The sequence below is a fragment of the Lonchura striata genome, chromosome 2, assembly GCF_050655825.1.
Source record: "Lonchura striata isolate lonStrDom1 chromosome 2, ASM5065582v1, whole genome shotgun sequence".
Lineage (NCBI taxonomy): Eukaryota > Metazoa > Chordata > Aves > Passeriformes > Estrildidae > Lonchura > Lonchura striata.
The window spans coordinates 119,680,268-119,705,973 of NC_140704.1; the positions used below are offsets into that span (position 1 = coordinate 119,680,268).

General features: G+C 35.6%; 1 protein-coding gene across 6 annotated transcripts in view; it reads right to left on the minus strand.

Annotated features, from left to right (window-relative positions):
- TOX (thymocyte selection associated high mobility group box) overlaps positions 1–25,706 on the minus strand; it is a 218,119-nt gene that overhangs the window by 120,659 nt on the left and 71,754 nt on the right. Inside the window, exon 1 of one of the 6 annotated variants that reach the window (XM_085573841.1) lies at positions 1–24,235. The exons of the other annotated variants lie outside the window; for them this stretch is intronic. Coding sequence (XP_085429967.1) covers positions 1–3 — 3 coding nt within the window. The 5' untranslated portion in view covers positions 4–24,235. Of the gene's footprint in view, positions 24,236–25,706 lie in introns of those variants that run through there. 6 annotated transcript variants of the gene reach the window in all.

Below are 25,706 nucleotides of genomic sequence, written 5' to 3' on the forward strand. Positions count from 1 at the left end.
CATATGATGGAGATGCTGGAATCCTCCTTACACTGGTTGTGCCTGGCATACCATGCTGTGCCTGTGCAATGATAAAATGAAAACTTGCAGAACAACCTCAGGCTATCCATCTCTGATGCTCAAATTAGTGGATATAGCTCACCAAAGACATGTAGAAATAATTTTTTTTCACAGAAGTAAAATGGAATTAAAACAGAATTTGACAGGTATGGGTTACCTCAGAATTATGCTACTGAAACCTAAGAATAAAAAACTCAGTCTCTCAGATCATTACAATTAAGTAGAGATTACAGTCAATCAATAAGTTACTGCTTCCTATCACTCAGTACCTATAGATGAGGACTACTACTGTAAGCATGGTGTATCTAATGACTGATCAAGTTCTCCAATTTGAAAATGGCATTAAAAAAAAAATATTTCAAAAGGTCATCCATTTCTCGTTAATAGGAAAAAAAATGAAACCTGTCCAGGCAGTTTATATTTCGGGACAACTTCTGCAATCACAAACTACTGCTTGCCCAAATTGCAATATAGGTAAAGCAGATATACATTCACATCCTGACTAGCTTACCTGAAGCTAGTGCAGCATGCAAACTTCTACATGCCTATGCCAGATGACATACTGAGCCCATAAAACATGGAAAACCATGCAAACAGAAAAGGTATATCTCAGGAAAGTCACATGAGGCTGGAGAACTTATTTTTCCCTATTGCTCCAAAAAATGCAGAATTACTTATGTAAGAAAATGATATTGTTGTGAAGTTGTAACAAGATATTGAAAGATACTGTTCATATGAAAGGTTCACTTGGAAATTACATTATTTCAAATTGAATAAATAGCAAACTTCTATTAATGACCTTGAAGTCAGTAAATTATGCTAATCTAAGTGATTAAAACATTTTAGTCTAACTAAAAGGAAGCACTGTATTAATATTTAACTGTTCTGTAGTATATCTGTTACTCTTTAACCAAACCTAAAGGCTGCCATGAAGGTTTTATGTATCTTTTGGTCATTTCACTACCCATTAGATCCTTTGCATTCTCCAGTAACATATTTTTATGTTCCATACATGCTCCAGACTTCAGATGAAAACAGAAATCAAGCAGTGTGACCACTTTAGGCAGAAGAAAGTCCAAAGTAGAAGATAACTTTGAAATGGTTGCAAAGATAGTTACTAAAAAAGACAATATACATCTTATGATTTTAAGCAACACATTCTGAATTATGGGATAAAAGCTTGTTAAGAGAGGAGGTGAAATTCTTCCTCTTCTAATCTGGTTAACGTTTTCTGAAGAAAGCCACAGGGAGTACTTATGTTTGGAATTTGCACAATAGGAATTGTGCTATCTGCTACAGTGTTCATCTTCGTGTGAACCATTACATACCCTAAGAAAAGTAAATGAGTAAGGAATCACGGTGTGGTTTTATGGTGGGAACTAACTGAGAATTATTTTGCTTGACACATCTAAGCCATTGCTTTTAATCAATTTTTCCTTGACTTATCTTGATTCTTCATTCCTCAATGGAAGGCATGTAATTCTTCGCATTTTCTAGGAAAATTAATTTCCACAAGAACACATTCAGATAAGGACTTAAAACTGAATATACATTAAGTATATGTAAGCCTTGATGTCTTAATATAACACTGAAAATGAACTAATAAACATGGACAAAGTGCCATAAATTCTACAGAGACATGAGAAAAAAACCAAATAAAGCTTATGAGTAGGGTGGAAGGTTAATAATAAGGGTAACAGTAAGGCAAATTATTTTTATGATATAATGTAATGGGTTCAGAAGTTCACTAAGAAAAATACAGCAAAAAAGGAGACCAGGCATTCAAACTGATCTTTCACATATTGCACATCTCATGTAAATCTCTACCATACAGTTATTGAGATTCTACAGTTAGAAAAAGACACATTCTAGGGGTATACATTTCAGTGGCTATTAGATCTGATGTATTTGTCCCTCTAGTCATCACTGTGTAAACTTAGGAGGTGCATATACATTCACACAAATTACACAAAATATTTTTCTAATTGTACTAATAACTCTCATAGATTTTTTTGGCAAATACGACAATATGAAAAATTTTGTAAGGAGTGCATTCAATTCCATTTGAAAATGAAGCCCTATCAGTCAAAATAATATGAAATTTATAAAGGTTATATCATATTTATGCATTTACTAAATATAAAAGAAAGCATATGGTGCAATGCTACCATATGCTTGATTTTGTAAGAGCAGATTTCCAGTAGTAGGAGAGTTCCCCACAATAACAGATCATTAGATTTGCATTTCCTTTAAAACACTTCTGGAAGAATAACAGCCAAAAAGTATCCAAGTATGAGACACATGATCTATATGCATACCTACAACAGATTCAAAACACAAAATGGACCCTTCAAACTTCATTTGCACAATGAATATATAATGTCTCTTTATTACTACTTAATAAGCTTTTATTGCTCACAATACAGCAGAAGTAAACAAGTATTTTCTGATCTACTAAGTGTGTGAATTTGGAAAAAACCTCAAAAGAAACAAAGTTCTGATATGAAACAAGAACTATAAAAAATTTGCTTCAGAATAAAATAATGAGGAAATAATATATTTTTTTCTTGTTGTTCACTGAGAAATTATATAAAAGCCATAGTTTGATATGGCCGATTTTGGTTTGGACCCCTGCCATAATATACCTCTAATGCAGTTTAGATATTCTGCAATAAATGTAAGTGCACTTCAAATTTAAGAATAAATTACAAGCTGTCAAATATTTTACAGAAAAATTATGGCATATTTCAGAAATCTAAATATCTCAGTGGAAACAGTGTTGATCTGCTGAGTTACACTGCTGTACACCTGGTTCTGGTTGATTTAAAAGGCACCTCAGCTCCTTCTTTCTAAAGATATAAATATTGCCACTAGATAGCCAGTGAAAAATTTGGAAATTCCATTCTTGGTCCTGTTTTTGATTTCCCAGTGTGAACTTAGGTTAAATATTTCTTTATCCCAATGTCAGAAAAATAATATAAAAATACAACATCAATCCCTATTTTGAGTGCTTTGTGGAAGATGTATTTTTAAATGTCTTTTGAAAGCTTTTTGATCTCCAGTGCCAAGCTGTCAGAAAAGAAGCCAAATAAATGCCAAAAATTACCCCGTTACTAGTTTTCTTTTGGTGTTAGCACTGTCTAAAATGGGTGTATTTATATATTCTGCTAGTATTTAGCAACATCTGTAAAGCATTACAGGTGAGTGCACTGGACATAATGTTTGAGGATCCAGCTTGGCTAATTAAAGCTGGACAAATTCAATTTTAAGTGGCGAAGAAGACATTCATTGAGAGAATGAAAGACATTCTAAAAGACAAAGCAGTAAAACTACAATAGACAAAAAAAAAGAAAAGTAGTATCACCTTCAGAGGGAAGTGATTCAAAAGGTGAAACTCAGGCCTTTTCTCAAATGGGTGTCTGCCCTCTATGGTACAGAGCAAGCAAATAAGCAATGGATTCACTCAAGCAAGGACCAGTCATGACTGTAGCATAGCCAGGGGATGTGACAGTAGCTGACTATTACATATAAAATACCATGCTCTTCAAAACAGAAGAAGAAGAGGCCTCCATCACCCCACATATGCACTCACACAACACTGAGATTAAGGCTAGCTTCACTTTGGGGACTAATGTTTCCAAAATTAAACGCAGCTAGATAGACTACAGTCTCTACAAAAGGGAACATTAAGATCAGAATAAAGATTGGAGACAATGTCTCCAACATCAATTTCTCTCTCTTAACAATGTCAAGGACTGTTTCCTGACAAAAGGAATAATAATGGCTCCTGCAAATTAGTTGGCATCATGCCCTTTGACAGATTCCAAAATGGCTCCTGAGCCTCTCTGTTTGTCTGCAATTACCAATAATTTATTCTACAGATCATAGCTAGAAAGTACTCCTTTACATCCTGTGTTTGAAGATGTAACATTTGATGATATCGAGGAATAGTCATCTCCAACTTTGTCAAGCTTAACTTTGTTGGCATGTCTGCAGATAAGGCCCCTGAGATCTGGATCACCCAATCTACAAAAATATTTTAACCTTTTTTTAGCAAGAAGTGTTCAAATCTGCTGCCAAATGCTACCAGGGTACTCTTAGATCATGAATCTGTTCAATGCTACAGCAGTGAGAAAAAAATATCTCTGCATCTTGTGCATATGCTAAATGATTGGAAAGACTCCCACATTTACTTCTATGGACTTAACATAAAGTCTTGAATGTTAAAGAGGTTAACCAGATTTGCAGGGAAACAAAATTAAACTAATACTTATGAAGAATGGACTCTCAACAATTTGTTCAGATGAAAAGGATGGCATAAAAAACTAAACAGTGAGAATTTATATGCAGTGAAGAGCAGGGAAAGTAAATTCACCGGAAAAATTATCATTAAAAGGATAAAAAAACTGAAAATGTTTTGCTAGCTTCTAACTCATAAAAACTAAGAAATCAATACAAATACACTCTTCCAGTGACTTCTGCTTATAACATTTGGCTTCAAATTACAGATTTCAACATTGTCAAATTCAGAAAGGATTTTACCACCATTCAAATCAGCCGCAGATTTGAGTTCAATTAACTCAGCCAAAATCTCACAGAGATTCTGTTGATCAGTCAACTTGACATAAACCAAAAAACACTTGGCTTTTAAGAGTATTGTCCACAAAGAGCTAATACATACATTATTTGTAATTTGTATGTGTATATATATATATAGATATAAAAGTACATGCACACAAAAATAGCCATGGTAAATGCTGTATGTATGCAGTTTTCTGTTCTCACTCCCATGTCACATTTACTCAATTTACCAATCAAAACAGCATCTCTACAATTTCGAGCCTGTAGGGTTAACAGAATCAGTGTAAAGAAAACTGTCTTTTGTCTTCCTGCATCATCACTAATGACAATCATTCTATGTAATTTTCTTTTTCAAAAGAGAAATAACAATGTTCAAAATAGAATGAGAACCAAAACAAACAAGAAAGTGTAGTGCTGAAAGTCTAAGCCATTTCTTAAGTTTCTTATGCCAGCAAGAACAATGGGTAGTAAGTAATAAATGCTATTTGGCAGCAATGCAAATAGACTGCAGTGTTCACATTAAGTTCACTGCAGTTCCTCTTCAACTCCACCTCGAGTAAGAGGAACTTTGCTGCCCATCCTACCACCTTCTTCTACAATGCACACAGCAGCAGTGGCTTTCTTGCTGCCTGAACAGGCCATTCTCCACCTCCAAGACAGATATGTCAGATTCTCTTTCACATAACATTTTTGACTCCAACTGCATACCTGAAACATTTCCATTTCATATAATGCTTTAGCAAAGGTACCCGCACTTATCAGCTCTAACAGCTATAAAGAACAGGAAATTATTTGAAAAAAGAATAGTAAAATGAAACATTTTTAAAATAAAAAGGCATACTTAAAAACCTAAGTTTAACAGCATTAAGTTACTAAATAAATTATTCATTATAATAGGCATAAATTTTATTTTAATAATGTTCACAACAATTATTTAGTCAGCAATTTACTTATATCATATACTGAATAAGGCTGCAATAGCTTCTTTTAGTAAAGATCAGTTTTAAAAGTGTGCAAGGGATCTCTAGCTCATGCTCAGTAGAAAATCTACTGACTGACTATTTGACTAAAGCAAGATATCTGTAAAGACACCCCAATCCACTGTATTTTGTTGCCACTAGTCCCAAGAATGTCCACACTGGTCCTTGGAAATTCTCATGAGTATATTTAATTACAAACCATTGAAGAAAACATAAGATTCATGAAGTGCTGGCAATACAAAATATGAGTGGAAAGCTCCCAGAACCTGCACAGACTTGTCTGGGTTCACATCACAGACACATTCAGGTTGAAGGGACCCCAGCACGACACTTGTCCAGCCTCCTGCCCAGGGTAGGGTCAACACTACCCAGATGAAGGTGCTCAGAACTTTGATCAGCTCAGTCTTGAAAACTTACAGCAATCAAGATTACACAGGATCTCCAAGTAACTGGTTGCATGGCCTTAAGTATCCCCACAGAGAATTTTCTTTTCTGTCTATCCCATAGGAACATCCCATGTTTCAATTTTATACCACCTTGTCAACCCACTGTGCACCTCACTAATACACATGGCTGTGTCTTCTCAGAAATCTTTTGTGGATTCTGGGGGAGGGGGGCTGCTCTTAGGTACCTCAAATCTACCTCTTATTTGGGTAAAAAAATACCTGGTCTCTAGATCTCTCTCTGACAACCTTGGTGGCTTTTCATTAAAATTGTTCCAGTTTACAAAGTGTTTCTATACTGATGAGCCCAAACCTGGGCAAGTTATTAAATTATGCTGTGCTCTAATGATTATGAAGAAAAAGGAATAATGACACACTTTGATCTACTGGCAACAGACTTGTTGGTACAGCCCAGTAATCTGTTAGCCTCTCCCACTTCTACAGCACATTGCTGGCTAGTGATCAGCCCACTGTCCCCATCAGGACCTCCAGATCATTTTCAACAGCATCCCAATCAACTAGATCCTTGCTGATGAGTCCCTAGCCAGTACCAATGCAGGGGTTGGCTCAGCCCAAGTGCAAGACTTTTTGCTTTTGTTGAATTTCTGAGGTTCTTGTTGGATGATTGCTCCAACCTGTGTAGATGCCTCTGAATGGTGATGTTGCCCCCAAGCATATCAACTGGCCTTTTCAATTCTGTGTCATTTCCATACCTGATAAGATTGTGTCAATGAACCCCTCCAGCTCTTTGAAAAGGAAGTTGAACAGACTAGGTCCCAGAAGAGGCCCGTAAAAACCTCTGCTTTTAATGAAACTAAAGGCAGTATATGGACCATTAACTGCTACATGTGGACTCTGATGAGCCATCCAGCTCCTCACACATCTATCATTCCACACATCTAAACTGTACTGTTCCAACTCAAGTACAAGGATGCTGAGGGAGATTATGCCAAAGCCTTTATGAAGTCAAGATCAAAGATCCACTATTCTTCTTTCACCTCCAAATTCAGTCATTTCACCACAGATGGCAGAGAGGTCACTGAGCATGATTAGTCCTTAGGAGACCCATGCTGCTACTCCTAAGAACCTTATTCTCTTTCATGTTTGCAGAAACAGCTTCTGAGAGGGCACACTCAATGTTTCTCTCAGGAATCAAGTCAGCTTTAACCAGCCTGTAGTCCCTTGGTGATCTTTCTTGTCCTTTTTGAAGATGGGTGCAACATTTCCTGTCTCCAATCATTAGGAATCTCTTCCAGCCCCTCAACAACAAAGGAGAATGGCCGCACAATGCTTTCAGCCAGTTCTCTGTGTCCTAGCTGCTCCCCATCCAGTCCTATGGACTTGTATGGGTCAACATTTTTCAAGAGATTCCTAACTTGATCCTCTCCCACTGCTGGTAAATCCTCTTTTCCTTGAATCTTGTCTCCAGCCTCAAAGGACCAAAGGACCATGAGATTTTGTTAGTGGACACTGAAGTAAAGTGTTGACCACAGTTTTATCTTCATTCACTTTCATTATCCACTTTCAGGATTCAGCAGCATCCCCATATTTTTCTTTTTTTTTTTTTCTTTTTTTTTTTTTAAATTTTTATTTTATTTTATTTTATTGTTCTTACAATGACAGAAGCTCTTCTCATTGTCACTGTTTGAAACTTTAGGTGTGCTAAATTTTTTCCAACACCTCACTTCTAACATCTCTCTTGAGATTTGCAGCATAAGCTCCTAAAAGTATCCACCAAATGCCAGAGATATTCTAGGAGGCATTAAGAATCAATAACATATTAATTTTGAAATTCAATGACTAAAGTTCAGATAATTCCAAGAGGCTTATCATAAAACTCTTGAATCAAAACTTGTATTGTATTACTGTTTTTCTCTTATAAACCTCAAACCCTTAAAGACAAACAAACTGCAACAACTGAAATAAATGACAGGTGGAAGAATTACTCTTCAACAGAAGTAAGTTCTCCAACAAATCTCCCTTGCAAATGCAAAACTGCAGGTCTTACAGTTGATCAATACACCCTCCACGCAATGGTTGTACATGGGAACACAGAGGCACGATTTTGTGTTAAGCAGCAGGTTACAAAGGCAGTCTGCAGCAATTCCACCAAAAGCATCAAGAGCTGCTCCCAAACCTTTTCAGTGCAAAGAAAGAAGCTGAACATTAATTATGCCATTCTCCTTAGCTCCTACTACATCTTCATTGCCCTCTCCACAAGCTGGCACTGGATTTGTTTACTTTGTTGTTTAACTCTGATGAGAAGTGTATTTTCATAGCAACTTCTCACTATAAAGGTATTGAGAAGAACACAAACAGATTACTCCTGGATGAAACAAAACTGCCAGATGTACTGCAACTATTAAAGAGTGTTAGATCCCTTGGACCAGCCAAATTTGAGCTGATACAAAGTCACACATCTCGAAAAAAAAATGCAACAAACAAAATGCAGCAAGCCCATGCCTGGTCCTGAGCACCATCTGTTTAATTCCATAGACCTGTTAACCTGCTGCTGCAGGATTTTTTTTAAGCTCTAATAGCTTAATCTACCACTCTAGACTAAGAGCAGTGAAGGCACTCTCTTGTCACTCCTGATGATTCTGAAGTCATAGGATATCACAGAAATATGGATTTTCCCTTAAACCATCTCACTGTTCAAGATTATTCCCAGGAAATATGCATCCCATGCAGTTATTCACTTCTAAAATGAAGTTTTTAAAGTATATTTTCTGATGTCAAAAAGCCTGAACCTGCTTTTGACTTAATATTCTTTGTTAAACTGCATTTTGGGCAATGAAAATGGACACTTTAATTGTTCTGAAATGCAGTCTTGCTTGGGATGAAAATAATTAAATTTAATTTTTAAATATTACCTCTTTTTTTTTTTTAATTTGCATGATGAAACGACAGGCTTTCCTGTTAAGTTTTAGAAATAGCAATATGACAACTGGTCACTCCTAAATACAGAATAGTACACATACAATTTAATAAAATACAGAACCCTATAAATCAGCTCATTACACATCCAAAGATTGTATGAATTTGAGACGTTGGGACTCAATAATATAAAATAAGTCTTGGATTTGACACTATATCTTCAATCCCAAATTTAAAAAAAAAAGTTTTAAACTTTTCAAATAATTATTCTTATGAAATAGGAATTCCATAGCAATAACATCATATGGAAATACTCTTGGCAAATTATATGAATTTCTAAATTTGCATTAACTACAATAACATTTTAAGTTCATTTTAAGTTCCTCTTTTTTGTTCAGAATAATTCTATTTATTAATTTTGAAAAGTATACAGTTACCTTCATCACTTTTAATGTATTTTTAGTTTAAATTGAAATTAACTGGTTATACACTACAAAACACATAGATAATAGCTTTGCAGCTCTAATTTTCTGGAAGAGTGTCAAATGTCTTTTTTTTTTTTTTAATAAATAATGTGTGAAATGAAAATAATATATAAGTACAATGTTGAAAAGATAGTATTTTCTTACCATGAAGAAACTTTTCACTGCAAGTGGAAATGATGCTAAACAAAATGGACTGTCAGGACTAAATTACAGTTTGGCTAAATTCAACATGCTCATTCTACTATCAACTCATATACAGCAATATCTTTGTACTTTTGCCAGTGCCACACATTTGCATTCTAGTTAGAATCAGGTAGCAAGACCTATGCAATTCCCCAATTTAATACAGGAGCTTGCTGCTACAGCTGCTCTGAATGTGACCCCTGTAAATGTCTGATCCTCACTTCTAAGCAGCCTTTGCAACTGCTAGCAATTAATTTATTGGTTTAGACTCAAACCAGGAAAAAATCCAAAGTTTTGTCAAGGAGGAAAAGAAATAAATGTTGGTGATGTTAATCAGTGTGCTACAGCTGGTTTAAAAGCTGGTATCAAAATATTTTTTTTAATTATATGAGAATAATGTTATTGACAAGCTCTGAGAAGGAAACAAATGGTATTGGAAATTATATCCATGGTGATCCCCTTTTGTACTCTGTGGTCATGTTAGGACACATGTTGGGCATGTTCTAGCAGATCCTGAGAGAATATATAGAACTACCATCATTTAATGAACTTCAGCATTTTTGTTATGTTCATTGAACAGCTCATCATTGTGCAAGGCAGAAAAATAATATTCAGTTATGATACAATAATTAACAAAATAAGGCAAAGAACAGGAAATTGTTCATAGCCATCTTTAATCTCTAATGGTAAAAGAGCCTTGTCTGAATCTAGAAGCACCATTCTCACCATAATAGAAATTTGAAAAACACAGTAAAGCCAAGTGAACCTTTATCTTGCAAAAACTAATAGTTCTTATCTTATATGCTGACCAACCTGTAAAGGGAAGTGAAATATACATTTTAATACTTTATGACTATCTGCCAAAGGATGAAGACAAGAATTTGTGGGAAGTGGTGAGTTTTAAATTTAGTTGATCACATTAATCAAAGCTTTGCAAGTATTCTGTGCTTAAGTGGATGAATTGCAGTCGCAGCTCTGCTAAAAATCAGTTTGCACAAATACTGAGTTATCTTATACATTCATCTACTGAGTTTACAGTTTTCTGTTTTCTACAAAAATAATAAACCTCATTAAATGTTCAGCTTTGTTAGTATGAGTTCACTGGCAGGTCTCCCTTCTCCTTGGAAAAGGATAGAGCATGCAAAGTTTGAATGTGAAGCTATAGTTCTGGCATAGTCTGGTCTGTGACTAAATGGCACCCTTTCAACTTAATTACCATATGGAACAGCTTCCTAAGGATGGACCCTGATCAGTAAAAAAGAAATAATTCAGGATCAAAGAAAATTGTGTCACACTCAGTCTTAAACACTCCCTTCATTAAAGAATTAGTTTCAAATATTTTAATCATATTTTGAGTGGTTTTATTTGGGATTGTGTGAAACTATGTCAGACTTTTTCATAGTAATACTTATGGAAAAGAATTAATTGTCCAAAATACCTATTTTTTAGATTTTTTAGTAGTAATAGAATCATGGACTCATAGACTTGTTTAGGTTGGAAAAGACCTTCAAGATCAAGTTCAGTCATTAACTGAACACTGCCAAGTCCACCACTAAACTGTGTCTGCAAGTGCTCCATTAAGACATCTTTGGAGTACCTCCAGCGATGGTGAATCCACCATTTCCCTGGGCAGCCAGTTCCAATGCTCAGCTACACTGTCAATGATGAAATTTATCCTAATATACAATCTAAACCTCCCATGGTCCCACTTGAGGCCATTTCCTCTTGGCCTGTTGCTTGTTTCTTGGGAGAAGAGACTGACCCTCACTTAACTACAATATCCTTTCAGGTAGCTCTAGAGAGTGATGAGGTAATCCTTGCCTCTTTGCTGCCATGTGGATTTCCATTCCTTACCTCCAGACAGCAGACCAAAGGATCTCACTATCCCTCTGTCTGTCAAACTTTGGCATATTGCCCCCAGATTTAGCTTTAGTGAGACAAGTATATGCTGTTTCAGCCTTCCAATCTAGTTTGAAACTCTCTTAATGAGCCCTGCTAACTCTTGTGCAAAGACTCCCCCATTTGAGACAGGTGTACCCCAGGTTTTGCTAGAGAGCTGCTGTCTTGCAGGCCAACCTATGACCTCCCCTTTAGAAAATTTGAACCACTATCAAAAAAAAAAAAAAAAATTGTGAATGGAAATAATCATTACAGTGATTGCCAGAGATACTGTTTCACAACTCTGGTACAGAACTGACAGTCTTAGCTGAAAGACATCTTCCAATATAAGCCAAGGTTGGTGACAACAGAAAGTGTATGATGATAACTCCGGACTCCAGAGTTCTAAGATAAATGCAGAAATGAAAAAATGGATTCAAAATCCATTAATTTTAACTTTCAGATATCCCTAGAGCACTATATTAGGGTTTCCTGGCATTCAGTTCTTTTGCAGGCATTTTTGATAAGATAGGAAAAGTTTTTGTTGAAGAAAATTATATTAATACATAGTTAGTTATGTTTATAAAGGCTAATATAAAACCATGAAAGACCTTCTGTGTTATGGCACTGTCATGGTTTAACCCCAGCTGGCAACTAAGTACCACACAGCTTCTCACTCATCCCCCATTCTCCTCGGTGGGGAGAACTGGAAAAGAAAAATTAAACCTTGTGGTTTGAGATAAGAATTGAAGCAAAATAAAATATTCTAACAATAGCTATTATTGTTGTTTTTGTTGTTGTAGTGGAAGGAAGAGAGGAACAAATCCCAAGACAGATAAGTGATGCCCAATACAGTTGCTCACCACCCAAAGACCAATGCCCAGCCCATCCCCAAGCAGTGTACAGCTCCTTCTGGCCAGCTCCCCCCTGTTCACACACTGGGCACGATGTTCTGTGGTTTGGAATATGATTTTGCCTAGTTTGGATCATATTTCCTGTCCACGTTACCCTCCCAAGCTTCTTATACACCTGAGCACTGGCAATGCATGGGAAACCAGGTCAGGCACTAAGGCTGGCAAACACGAGTCAGGAATCTGAAGAACAATTTTCAACTAGGTCTTATTTCAGGGCTTGATGCTGTGTAAGCTCAGCTTGGCCAGCATCAAGCCCTAGCTAATGACAAACACCTTAGGCAGACTGGGGAAGGCCTAGCATAGCAGAGGAAACAATTTATATGTTGTGCTTGTAGGGGTTTGACACTTTTCAGTGTAAAGCTGAATCACATTTCTGCCCGTCTGTCATGAGCACCATGAAGGCTGCAAGTTCCTCAGGGCAGGAGCCTGTTAAACACTTAGCACAACACAAGAGCTCTGAGCTAATAATTACCATTGCTATTAAATACACAGTGGCATAGCTGTTTCAGTAGCCTTACCCTCTTATTTCTGTAAGGCTGTCAGTCTAATAATGTTATACTGAATTCAATAGAGAGGTTGGGGGAATGTGAGGAAATGCTTTATCAGTTTTCTTGATCTCCTGCAGTGCTAGGCAGCACTTTTGACACCAATAATCTATGGCCCTGCTGCTGTCAAGAATGAAAAAATGTGTTCATACAATTAACATGTGACATCATACAGAATCACCCATCAGGAAAACTCTTAGCTTCCATGCATATTATCACTGAAAAGCAAACACATTTGCTCCCAAAATTAAAAGCACCAGATCTTTCCTTGTGCAATTTAAGCACCTTCAGTTCAAACTGAAATCACAATTCCCTGCTCCATTTCTCCCTCATGCAAGACAACTCTTTGATGGACTAATATAGATAGGAGTCCCCAGATGAGATCTAGGCATGAAATGCATCATTTATATTCATACTTTCGTTCCGTGTATACAAAGAGGAGAAGCATACTGCCTTTTCCAGAATCATCCATTAGAGCTCTCCAAACCCATACATGGCAGCAGAGTGGACTGGTTGAGCAAATGCAGTCAAAGCCAAAGGTTGAGGACCATAGTAGCCCTTCTCATATGTATGAAGTAAGAAACTTACACTCAGTGTGAAGACATGGCTCGGATGGAAGTACGTGATGTGTAAACTGAGAATCCTACTGCAGAAAGTTTAAAAGGATATTTTAAGATCTCAGGCTTTGTTGCTTTTCAACTTAGGCTTTTCTAGATGAACCATATGGAATTAGGAAGATGTAAAAAATGGTCATTTTAAAAGTATAGTTTCCAATCGAAATTTTGTTTATTCAGCACCTTCACATCTCAAATGTGTCATTGTTTTAATACAGAAGTATTATTAAAATTCTAAAAAGCATTTTTTTGTCCTTTATTTACACACAGAGAATTAAAAATGTTAAAGGAGGAGAATATTTTCCTACATGCTTTTATGACTGCATGGCTACATAAAGGAACACCTCCACATGTACACATGTACACATATTACAAATATGCAAGCTAAAGTCTATGTGGATTTTTTAATAACAAAATAAAAATTCCAGGTTTGTAGATACTAAATTATTGATAGATTTTCTATTTAAATGTAAATTTTACTTTTGGTTTTAATGGAATGATTATTCTTTCCAAAAATTTTCAGTAACATTCTGAAATATGGGAGAAAGTTGGCAGTATGAGATCTGTCTAGATTTGCTTGGTATAATTCTTAGTAAGATAATGTTAGTGCATTTTCTTTTATCAATTCACCCGAGTTTTTTATCATTTATTTTTCAAAAGAAAATGAAATGCATTGTATATCTTCCAGGTTAAGTAAAAATAAGATGGTTTACTTGTAGATTTTTGTGTTTATGGGGTTGGAAGGAAAGTGGATTTTGCAAAATAATGATCTCCTGGTAGTATAAAATACAGGGGAAAGCAATGAGAGTTCAAGAGTAGCATTATGACCAAAATTCACTATGTGTTTTTTATTATGTCGGAAAAAACTCTTTTAAGAAATGGAAATCACTACATTCTATTGATTCATGCACAGAATCTTCAGACATAAGTCATCAGTGTTGACACTTTCAAATACATAAAACGTGACATCTGCTCCTACAAACTCACTACACAGGCTGTAAATCATCAAAGAGAAAAACAGTTCAATGTCATTTCAGCCACTGTAAGCTATGGTTTACAACTGAGATAAAAATAGTCATGCTGTCTCTATGACATCTAAACCACTTTTCTACTGCAGTATTCTATGTTCTGATTTATCTTTCTGGTTGAACAACACACAATCAATTGTAAGCAACTAGTGTAGTTTGATTCCAGTCAACAGCAATTTTCTCCAGCTTTATCTTTTTTACCCCTCACTGCACTGACTTTAAGTGATCTCCCAAACCCACCCTTTTCCATGCAGTGTTTTGTGGAGCCTCTGAGGACTTAAACTCATAATTTTAAAGTGTAAAAGTGCAAGAAAAATGCATAACTTATGGTTTCCAAATACTTGCAAAATCCTTTTTGCATTACACTAACCTGCGTTCACAGTAATGAAGCATGTATGTATGGATTTTTCAAAACTGATAGTGGGGATCACAGTACAAGCTACTTCTAACATGCACCATTCCTCACCAAAGAAAACAGTATCAAGTTTCTTGATCCTTCCTTGAAAGAAATGCTAAATTGCTCCTATACCTACTTTATCAACCTAATTATTATTCAAACCAATATGAAATTTGCATAAAGTACTAAAACAGTTTTTCAAACCTTAAGTGATTTACTTCATTTAATTATGAAGTGAGAACATGACTATTGCAAGTGGCATATTTTGTTATTATTAGCACCTAAGAGATCACAACATGCATTAGGATTCAAATATTTCTTGAACAAGAAAAAGCCCAAGGATGTGAATTATTTTAACCACAAGTATTTAGTCTTAGTGTTTCAGTAGAAATAAAACATTTAAATGACTAATGAAAATGTAAAGAATAGACCCATCACCACAACTAGAGACACAGTGATCTTGCAATACACCACACATGGGTAACTGCCAGCAAACAGAAAGCAACAGAGCAGCACATTAAAGAGCTGAAGTCCAGGATGAGCCAGAAATAGCTTTTTCCATTTCCAGGTTGTAAAATCTTCCTAACATACACAAAGACAAAATCACTTTCCTTTCAAATTTATTTTACTTAGAGACAGCTCTCTAGGCACACCTCCTTTTCTGGGAAGGACATGAATCTTCTTGGAAGACCAATGTCCAGAATCTCACCTTTAAACTACCAGGCAGCCACCCCAGAATCAATTTCTACAAGCATGCACTCACCCAAAGTATCAAAGAATCCTTCTCACATAGAATTTCACCCAAACAACAACACTAATGCAAAAAATATTTTTACTAGTGAATAAGTGAACGGTTTTCCAATGACAGGTAGTACAACTAGCTCTTAAAACAGTCTAAATGTGTTGTGAGTTTAAGTATGAAAACTATGAGAATTTTATAATCTACCTTTCCTGTGTGATGCACTGTTTCTTGAATTTTGATTCCATAAGCTCTTTTTTAGATGTCAACATAACTTTTCACTTAATTCACCACACAGTTGTACATGAATGAAGTGGAGAAGCCATCTCCAAGTTTCAAATTTAATAATTACAATTCAGATACACACATCTGTGAACTTGCAGAACCACAGCCCTCAACATTTTCCTTCAGGAGTGCTCCTGAAAAAAAACCTAAAAGCCAGTACAGAGTGAGCAGTGCTGCCCGCCTCAACCTGTTGTCAGGGCTATCCCCTTTTGTTCACTTAGTCTGTAATTAATCCCAGGGAAACTCATTGTGTTTTCTGGCTAAATGCAGTATCTATCTTTTAAACCATATACTGGTTTCTATAAGGTATATTCTGCTGCATTAGTGATTGAAACCTGATAGTAAACTTATATGCACTATTACTTATATGCACTTATATGCACTAAACTTATATGCACTATGTGCATGTGCTATCATGCACATACACACCATCTGCTGACTTTGTCTCCCTAACTTGTCTATAAATTCTACAGCCATTGCACTTTGGTTTTCTAAATTCCAGCTTCCATAACCAGATTTAAGAGATTAGGCTGCAGTGGTGTCCAGAACTTATCCCATTTACAGTTTTGTTCTTGCTAAATGCTCACACATTCCCAAAATACATTCTGTTGTCAGCCAAGAAGCCTAGAAAGCTAAATCCAATTTCAGACATTTGCACCAGCGGTTCTTTCCAACTCTCTAACATAGTCATATGGTCTAGCTCATAGCAAGATTAGAAAGGCAACATTTTTTCACACATTTCCACATAAAATCTTGATTTGTCATGTGCATGCGCACATACACGTAGAGGAAATGAAGGCATGTGTGTGTGCACACACATGCACATTAAAGCAGATAAGCAGATCTTATCTCTATCCACTGAAATGTGTCTTTTCTTTCCAACTGTTCCTCTGCTGAAAGATACTTGATGACATGCAAAGTGTTCTCAGTTCTCACTGAAACTCAGTAAAACTATGGGGACACTCAACAGTTTCAAAATATCCGAGGCACAGATGCACGTATAACTGCATGGAAGAGAAAGAACAGTATAATTTATGGTTGTGGAACGGGATAGGTCTGCACCTGAAAAGATTTATTAACCTGATAAATAGTCTGTTTTTTGAAAGCTAATCTAATTATGTAATCCATTTCAAAACCATAAATTATACCCCCATGCACATCATGCCTCTATGCTAAGAATAAATAGATGTCTTATAATTTGTAACTGGATATTTAAAAACATTAAAATGCTAACTTTAATATTATCAGAACTAGTAGAAATATTGTAAAATTTCTTTTACTTTCATTGGAAAAAATTACTGTATATTTGAATGTTTGTTTCTATATTTGACTGGATGGCAGCGATGCATATTAATAACTTTCTCTCATGAGGAACAGTTCCAATGGCATTTCAAAGTAAAACATCTATGTTTTTTCAATTTTGTCATTCCAAAATTTTTCCTAGATTGATGAGTTTTGAAAAAGTTTATATGTCTTTTTCACCAATTCCCATAAATATCCAGGAGTTCCCAAAATTTAGCTGCTTCAAGCTAAGTAGAGCTGCTGATATGTATCTTTGACAGGGGCTGCGTGAATTCAGAAAAACCAATCCTTGAGACATCTCAGTGATTTTGGAAATCTTCACCTAACACTGGATCTGTGAACACGCAAAAGCATCAAAGAATTCACCTAGTTAGGCTACAAAAATAAATCCTGTAATGTCACCTGCTTCCAAAGTTGCTTCCTAATATGCAATGCTAAAAATTATCTCTGTTCTAAATATTACTGTATTCACAGAGTAAGGCAAAGGTGCTTTGCATTATCAAGTCCTTCATCACTTGCAAACTTAGTTCCATGGCAAATCCTCCTGCCCATAAAGTGGAAGAGAAATTCTTCCATATGCTGTTCTATTTGCAGCTAGTTTCAAAAAAACTTTATTTGCAGGAGAGGGGACAGTTGTGACAGAGAAATACTGAATAAACAGACTCACTACTTTTTCTCCTGCATGAACTCTTGGAGCCTAATTATTGAGGAAAACCTCCCTACCACCTTCATTAGAAGAACTTGGCACCTTTTGACAAAAGGCCCACGGGGTAGCCTTCTCCTATCCATGAAAACTAACCATTGCAAGCAGTGTCAGTGTGGCCAATGGGCTTACCTGCAAAAGTGATTTATTCAATGACGAAATAAAGGCTGAAGAGTGAGCCATCACATACAGGTGATGGGAAAAGCAAAAGGTATATCAAATGCAATTTATCTAGCATTACATGTTATCTTTATTATTTGTATTTTGTTGCTGAATTGGTAGAACTAGCACATAACTGGAAAAATGACTAGTGACAAATCTATTAGTGTATAAAGGGAGATATTTCTTACAAGTACCTAGAGTTAAATAATCTTAATTCTATACACTGAACTCCCACTGACACGAATGAAAGCTTTATACGGTGTAGGTACAGAATGCATTCCTCAGTTTGTATGCAAAAATCTGCAGCTGAGGAAATATTTTACCTAACATAGGAAATAGCTGACTGGGAGTGTCTGGGGAACATACAACTCACATCTAAAATACAAGAGTTGGTATGCAAAATAATGGCTATTCTTTTTTCCATTCACAACACAGGCATTAACGTAGGCACTATGTACAAAAAGAAACATTGTGAAAATATAATTCATAATTTAAAAATGGGTTTCTGTGACTTCACCCCTTTTCTGGATAATACAGAATACTGTCGGTACTGTTATTTTTTCACAGTAAAAATACTTGGCAAGGGGACTTAGAATGTGGGGTTTTGACTGAAACAGATAAACCAAAGGTTTGGAGTCTATGTTTACGTGGCAGTACTTGCATGCTTTCTAGAAATATACTTCTTCCTTCAGAAATTAAGTGTCCTAAAGGATATCTCAAAGAAAAAAGAAAAGCTTACGTCCTACACCTAACAAGTTTAAGCACTGAATACTTACTTAATCCACTGTCAAAACCATGTGGAAAAATAAAAGTAAAAAGTTATATTGTAAGGCATTAAGAACAAATAACAGTAAGAAAAGTGTTTCTTTGTTCTTTATATCCCTGCAACAGGCTCAAAAATTTACATGTACAGGCAGCAATAAGAGATGATGGCTTCCAGTGACAGACTCTCCTGAAAGAACCTCAGCTATTTGTCCTTCGCAATTTCTAGTCCATTTTATTCCAAAAAGCCTTGGCATCACCTCACCAAATTTCCTCATGAAATCACATATGGCCATGCAAACAGAGTATTTCTCTCCTTGAAATCTGCCATGTTCTGTGACTGCATGTGCAAAGACTTAGGCTTTTTTACCATCCAGCCCAGTTAAACTTCCCTTGGCTCCTCTTGTAGCTGTTTCTGAAAGGACTGTGAGACACTGAGCTTGTAGTGCCCCAAACAGGATGCCTGTTCCTTCTGGGCAAGGAGCTTCCCTGCTCAGTGGCAGAAGTCTTTAACACAGTCCAAACCTTCTGCTCTTTACCAAGTCTGCATTTTGTGCCATCCATCTGTAAGGTAAGGAACATGGACATTTTTACATTTCCTGACTACTGATGGTTGACCTGAAGTATTTCATACCAAACTACATGGGCACGCTGTTGGCTTCTTTAGCAACTGTTGTTTTCTCTCCTTTTTCTGTTGGCATCTTGCTGGCACAATGAACTGCATGTAGTTTAATAAAAGCATGGTGATAACACATCTGCTTTCACTTACTGTAACAGCTCTGCCTAGCTATCATGACATCAGAAAACTGCCCTTCCTAATTTATTATCTAAAAATCATACAGGAAACAAATTTAATTTTGTATGTATATTACATTAATAGCCAGTGATTAGCCTTGTAAGTGATTCTGAGGAAAAATCTAAGGTCACTTACAAGGGGCTCTCAATGACACTCCCAGTCTCATAAAGGGATCATGGTCATCATATTCTCATCTGTACATTAACGCTTGGATTCCATGCAATAAGGTAACTATGTTGCCAAATTTAGGATTGAGTTTATCGCTCTTAATGGGATTACAGATAATTTTTGAGACTTTGTGGTATATTTTCAGGGTAATGTGATTTGGTCACTGCAAGTTTAGTTTAATTCAGTTTAAGACTGCGTTCTCATTGGGGGATTAATTACCTATTGATTTCAGCAGAACTGCTGCCCATCATCATAGTAGACATCTTTTGTGTAAAATCAATAGCAATATTAAGTCACTTTTCAGTGTAAGGTCTGGACTGCAGGCTAAAGAAGTTTGTTTTCCGTTTCACTCACTGTTTTTACTCAGATTTTTTCAGATGTTCAAGAACTGGAATCAGGAAGTTGTTATCCATTCCAACTTTTCCTATTAAAGACTCATTTAGATCAACAACACTTTTTAAATGGGATAAAATTTCCTACTCTTGACCTGACAGTTTCAGCCACTTCTGGTTTGATCTGTCTCATGATTTCTACAAAACAAACCTGCAGGAGAGAGGAATTTAGCTGTGCACCAGTGCAATGAATTGTTCCATGCATTTTTAGTGTTTTTATACCATCTGAAGCCAATTCTGAGTAAGAAGCATTCTTTACCTAATCCAATTTATTTAGTCAGACTAAGCAAGAAAAATGAAGTCATCTAGATTTTTTGTGTTTGTTTGGCTTACATGATTAAGGAGAAAGGAATAGAAATTATATTCCTTTTGGGAGTAAATTCAATTCAATAGTATTGAACAACTTCTATGCTTTCAAGGTATCTTCCAGGAAAGTATTCCTTACACATTTTCATTTATCATTTTGTGTTTCTCTAAACTCTCTTTTTTTTAAAGTTACATTGGGGCAGAAATTGATTTAAACCAAACCTATAACTTTCACAAGGCTCATTAAATGGTAAAATACATTCTTCACTCTTGTTTGTAAAACTGATACTAAGTTTTTAGTACAGGTACTAAATTGTTCTCAGTGCCCACTGATATTTTACAGGATTTCCTCTGTATATAAGCTAGGAAAAAAAACCAAGTGAGTTCAGCTATGAAATATTTGGTAGAGAAACTTTACTCCCACAGAGCACTTCTGCAAAATTTGTGATATTCTCAAAGCTTAATGTTTAAAGATCTCTTTGTGCTACTTCTGACTTTACTTTTTCTTACATCACTGATACTCTTGAGATTTCTTGGCTCACATATTTAATAGTTTTCTTACTCTTCTTAATCTTTTCTTAATCTTGACAAGAAAGCAAAACCACTGATTAATTTCAAGTAGGCTGAGATCTCGATCCAACTGATGGTATTTGAAAAAGCAATAGGAAAAATACAAACATCTTGATTTTATCAGAAAAATAATCCTATTTAAACAAAAAGCTTGGGAAGTATCAGCAAAAAACTGTGGTGAATAAAAATGTAAATGACCTTGTGTCAGATATAACATTTGTATGATGATGAAAAATAGACACCAATTAATCTAGGCTATATTCCTAAAATTTATTTTACACTGCTTTTAGTTTTTGGGCTTACTATTCACTGAATATGACCAGAAAAAGGCAGCTTGTTATTACACATAACAGTTGCACTGCATGGATGAATGGTGATACAGCACTTAAAATTACACATGCACAAACATGATGGAAATTAGTATTACTGTAGATATCAAATGCAAACAGACCTAATTACAGAAATAACTGCAACAAACCCAGATGCAACCAAAACAAAAAAGGACAACTCCAAATCTAATGAATCCTTTGAATATTAATTACAGAATTCCTAACAATACACTGGGAAAGCTCTCTTGGAGAATTCAGTTTACTGTTTAACAGTTTCTGACTAATTTTATTAACCTGTACATCTGAGAGGATCAACCCCCTCTGGGTTTAATTAGAAGAAAATTCAATTTAAATCTAAATGTCAACAGTGGTTACTAATTATGGCAGGGCCCTGGACGAGACATCCAGTCTGTAATCAGGCAGTTCTCTGCTAACAATTAACAGTTTCTTTCTGAGTTATGAGTGTATTAGGATTTTCCTTTTACTAAATAAATATGATTCAGCATGGGGCACGACTAATATTAACAGCACCTACTGCTACGTGCAGACATGCAGAAGAGGTTGCCAAATTAAATTACAGAGATTTCTCAAACATATAGCTGAATAATAAGCAGCTACAAAACTAGGTCAGGGTCGCAAGCAGTCAACCACAGCCCCTCCCCCCAACATGCAAAATAAATATACCCACTATCTCTGAATAGAAATCAGTCTTTTGTTATGCCCTTTGTCAGGAATATGTTACTGCAAAATGATATTTATTTCCACAGTCTTCGCAGCTGTGAGCAGGACTGAATTAATCTTTTGAGAACTGATTTCCTCTTCAGTTTCATGTTTATGATTATGAAATGTAAATGTATTACTCTAAAGAAAAGATGATAACAAAAGGCATAGATTTAAGAAAGGCAGCTTTATACCCACAGCTTTCACTTGCCCTTTACTAATGAAGAAAAGAGCCAACTAACTCTTAAATAAAAACAGACATTATAAAAATGCATTGTAGAGAATGTGTAGAAACATAAAAACTGGGGAGACCTAAATTGAAATAATCTGAAAATCTAGCCTGAGCAGAAAATTTATGATCTAAGACAATTACCAGAAACCAGAAACATGACCAAAACTAGGGTGAGGTTAAAGGGCTTAGTCATTTAACTTCTAACCAGCGCCCACACTGTCAATGCTACTGCTGAGGACAATACCGAAAATGCTGATTACAGCTGAGAATTGCAATTTCTCAGCTTGGTGATAGCTTTTTTCAAAAATTACAATAGTCTTTTCCAAACCATTTAATTTTGATGACCTACTAATTAATTACATCCATATCCATAAAATAGTAACCATGCTGGGTTTTGTGGAAGCTGTCAACAAATTTGTGTCATTTCATCTTGGGACTTACCAGCCATCGCTCTCAAATATTCCAGGCAAATATATGTTGGGATTTGTTAGTGGTAATTTCTCAAGATGACTATCTATGACAGGGAAAGTAGAAATCAGAGGGTATCTGTATGGAAATACTGAGGCAGTTTTATGAATAGTTTTAGTTTACACAGTATAACCATAACAATCAAACATGCAGGACTTGGGCTGCTCTATGCTGAACAGGAAAGCTGTTTTCTTTCTATGCTAAAACCCAAATGAATATAAAATAATATTAACCTGTTTTGTAGAGAATAACTTAAAAATATGCATAGGATTTTACTTTTGTCATATTTTTTGCAACATTTTTTGACCAGCAGTCACCAAGTAGCAAATGAAAAGCTTGTACAAAATACTATAATTACAGCTTCAGATACATTCTTAGTAGTAAAGACATACCAATCAATTAAGATGGTGTAAATACATTAATTTAATTTAGACTTAAATTTATATATTTCAAACTAAACCCTAAACCTAAAATTCCATAGGCATGTGCTTGATTTTAAACCCATAAACAGGACTATGTTCCCCTCAAGAGTATTCACAGAACAAAAATCAAGTAAATACGTATATACATATGAAACACGTCTAAAGGTGTAAGCAGGTGGTTATTGTTAAGAAATAAGTAAGCACCTCTATTTAAAAAAGTACTTATGGATATTAACCACTGCATGTTACATATATTATGTAAGGCTTTTCTGAGTAATGTTAAATGAAGCACATCTCAAAAATTTAGCATCTTATTTCCCCTATTTCTGAACCAATGTGGCATTTTTTTCTCAATAATGAAAGGATTATTCACATTTTAAAGTATAATGGAAAATATAGCTCTTAAAACCTTATGATGAAGTGTGTGGTTGCTGAAGATGTTCTACAAATGTAACACTTGAACCTGACAAGAAAATTACGCAACCATGACTACATTTGGATGCTCCAACTCAGATTAACTGCATGCTCTCTACACACACCAAAGCCTGTTGATACTGGCAGCTCTCTATACAAGTGAACTTTTGCAGTCAGATTGAAAGTGGGTGTTTTAAGCCTATTTTTGTTATAACGAATGTTAGATACCTGGCCTTCCTTGCACTACTGGCTCCACCCCAGCTCCTCTACAAATGGTATGTCTTTATCCACCAAGAAAAAGGGGATCAGGACACCTCAGCTCCTAACTTTACTGTCTGAATAAATGTGTGAAAAAAGGCAGGATTGATAGCATGAAATAATTTGCAGCTGACATCTGAAATTGTTACTTAGCTTCTGGGGATGAAAGGAGGAAAAGGAAAGAAAGGACAAGGGACTTTCCTCCTTCACTGCTTAAGCTGTGTAAAAAAAAAAAAAAAAAAAAAAGAAAAAAAAAAAAGTCCCCAAGATTAATAAGGCCATAGATGGATTGCCAAAGGGTAACTCTGCATCTCATTGGGGCCCAGGTCCCAGTCTCCCAACTGTTAATTCACTTTATTCAGTGTCTCCTGCACACTGGAACAACCCAGGAACTCCAAGCACCAGCCCAAATCTAGGATTTATGTGATGTTATTTTCTCTTCACATTTGTCAGTAAATGGATATTTGTTTTAGGGTGAAAAATCAGGTTTTTATTTGAACTCAGCTTCACCCTTCTCCCACCCCTGGGTGACTATTACATTTCTCAGGTGGTTAAATTCATACCTCCTTTAGTTTCATGCCTTATAATTCTTCCTAAAACATGTTACAGCTGCCCAAAAATACTCAGCTGGCTATGCATTCTTATTTTGTTGTAAAGTTTGTGCAAAATTTTGGCCTCCATAAAGTAAGCAGAAGTTTTGTTCTCAACTAGAACAGGGCAGGGCTTCACACTTCATGTTTCTAAAATACTCAGTTTTCAGTTCCTTTAGTATTTCTATTTTAAACTACTATTGCTAAAATTGCAAACTGTGATAACCAATGATGTAAAATATTTTGTATGCTCAAAGTTTCAACATTAAATCAAGCTAAGGAACAAAAAGAAACATTTCTGTCTTCTGCCATGCCAAAATGTAATTTAGAAAAACTATAAAATCACAACTAACATGTTAGTTTTCAGACTTCATTAGGTAAAGGCAAGTGTCTCTATGTATTTTCCCATCCCTGACAGCATTTATTTCTTCTCCATGTTCAACTGAAGCTATAGTCAAGATCTTTTTGATAGTAACAAAAAGGAAGTTCTTTCAACCACAGCTCAATAGTAAGATGAATGGAAAAACAGTTAGTTTCCTTCTGCTTCAACTGTTTACCTTGATCTGTTTTCAGCAAAGAGAGCCTTATATATTCTTCATTACATAACAACCACAAGCTACAGAAAAAAAATAACCCCCAACATCATAAAATACTGTTTTGTTTTCACCATTGAACTCCTACAATTGTCATTTTCTAAGCAATTCCACAAGATGGAGACCTAATGGAATATCACTGTAAACAAATTAAAGTAAGGAGAGCTATGAATTGTTCTGTGAGAAACAAAGAGAAATTAGAATTTAGAGTTATATATTTGTGAAATAAAATTTGACATGATTTGGTAGGACTGAAATCTGGTGTGACAATTCACATTACAGAAACTTATCAGTAAAACCTAATAGGAAAGGCAGCCAGGAGGAGCAGGAATGTGGGACTCCACATAAAAAGTGTTATTTACATGCTTAAAAACTACAGGCTAATTCAGGATAGATGTATGTGATTGACAAAAATATTGTGTTGTTTCTAGCTGCCAACACAGATGACAAGATAGAAGGAGCAAGCCTCTAAAAAGTACATCTAAGTATATGTAAATATGTAGAAATTCA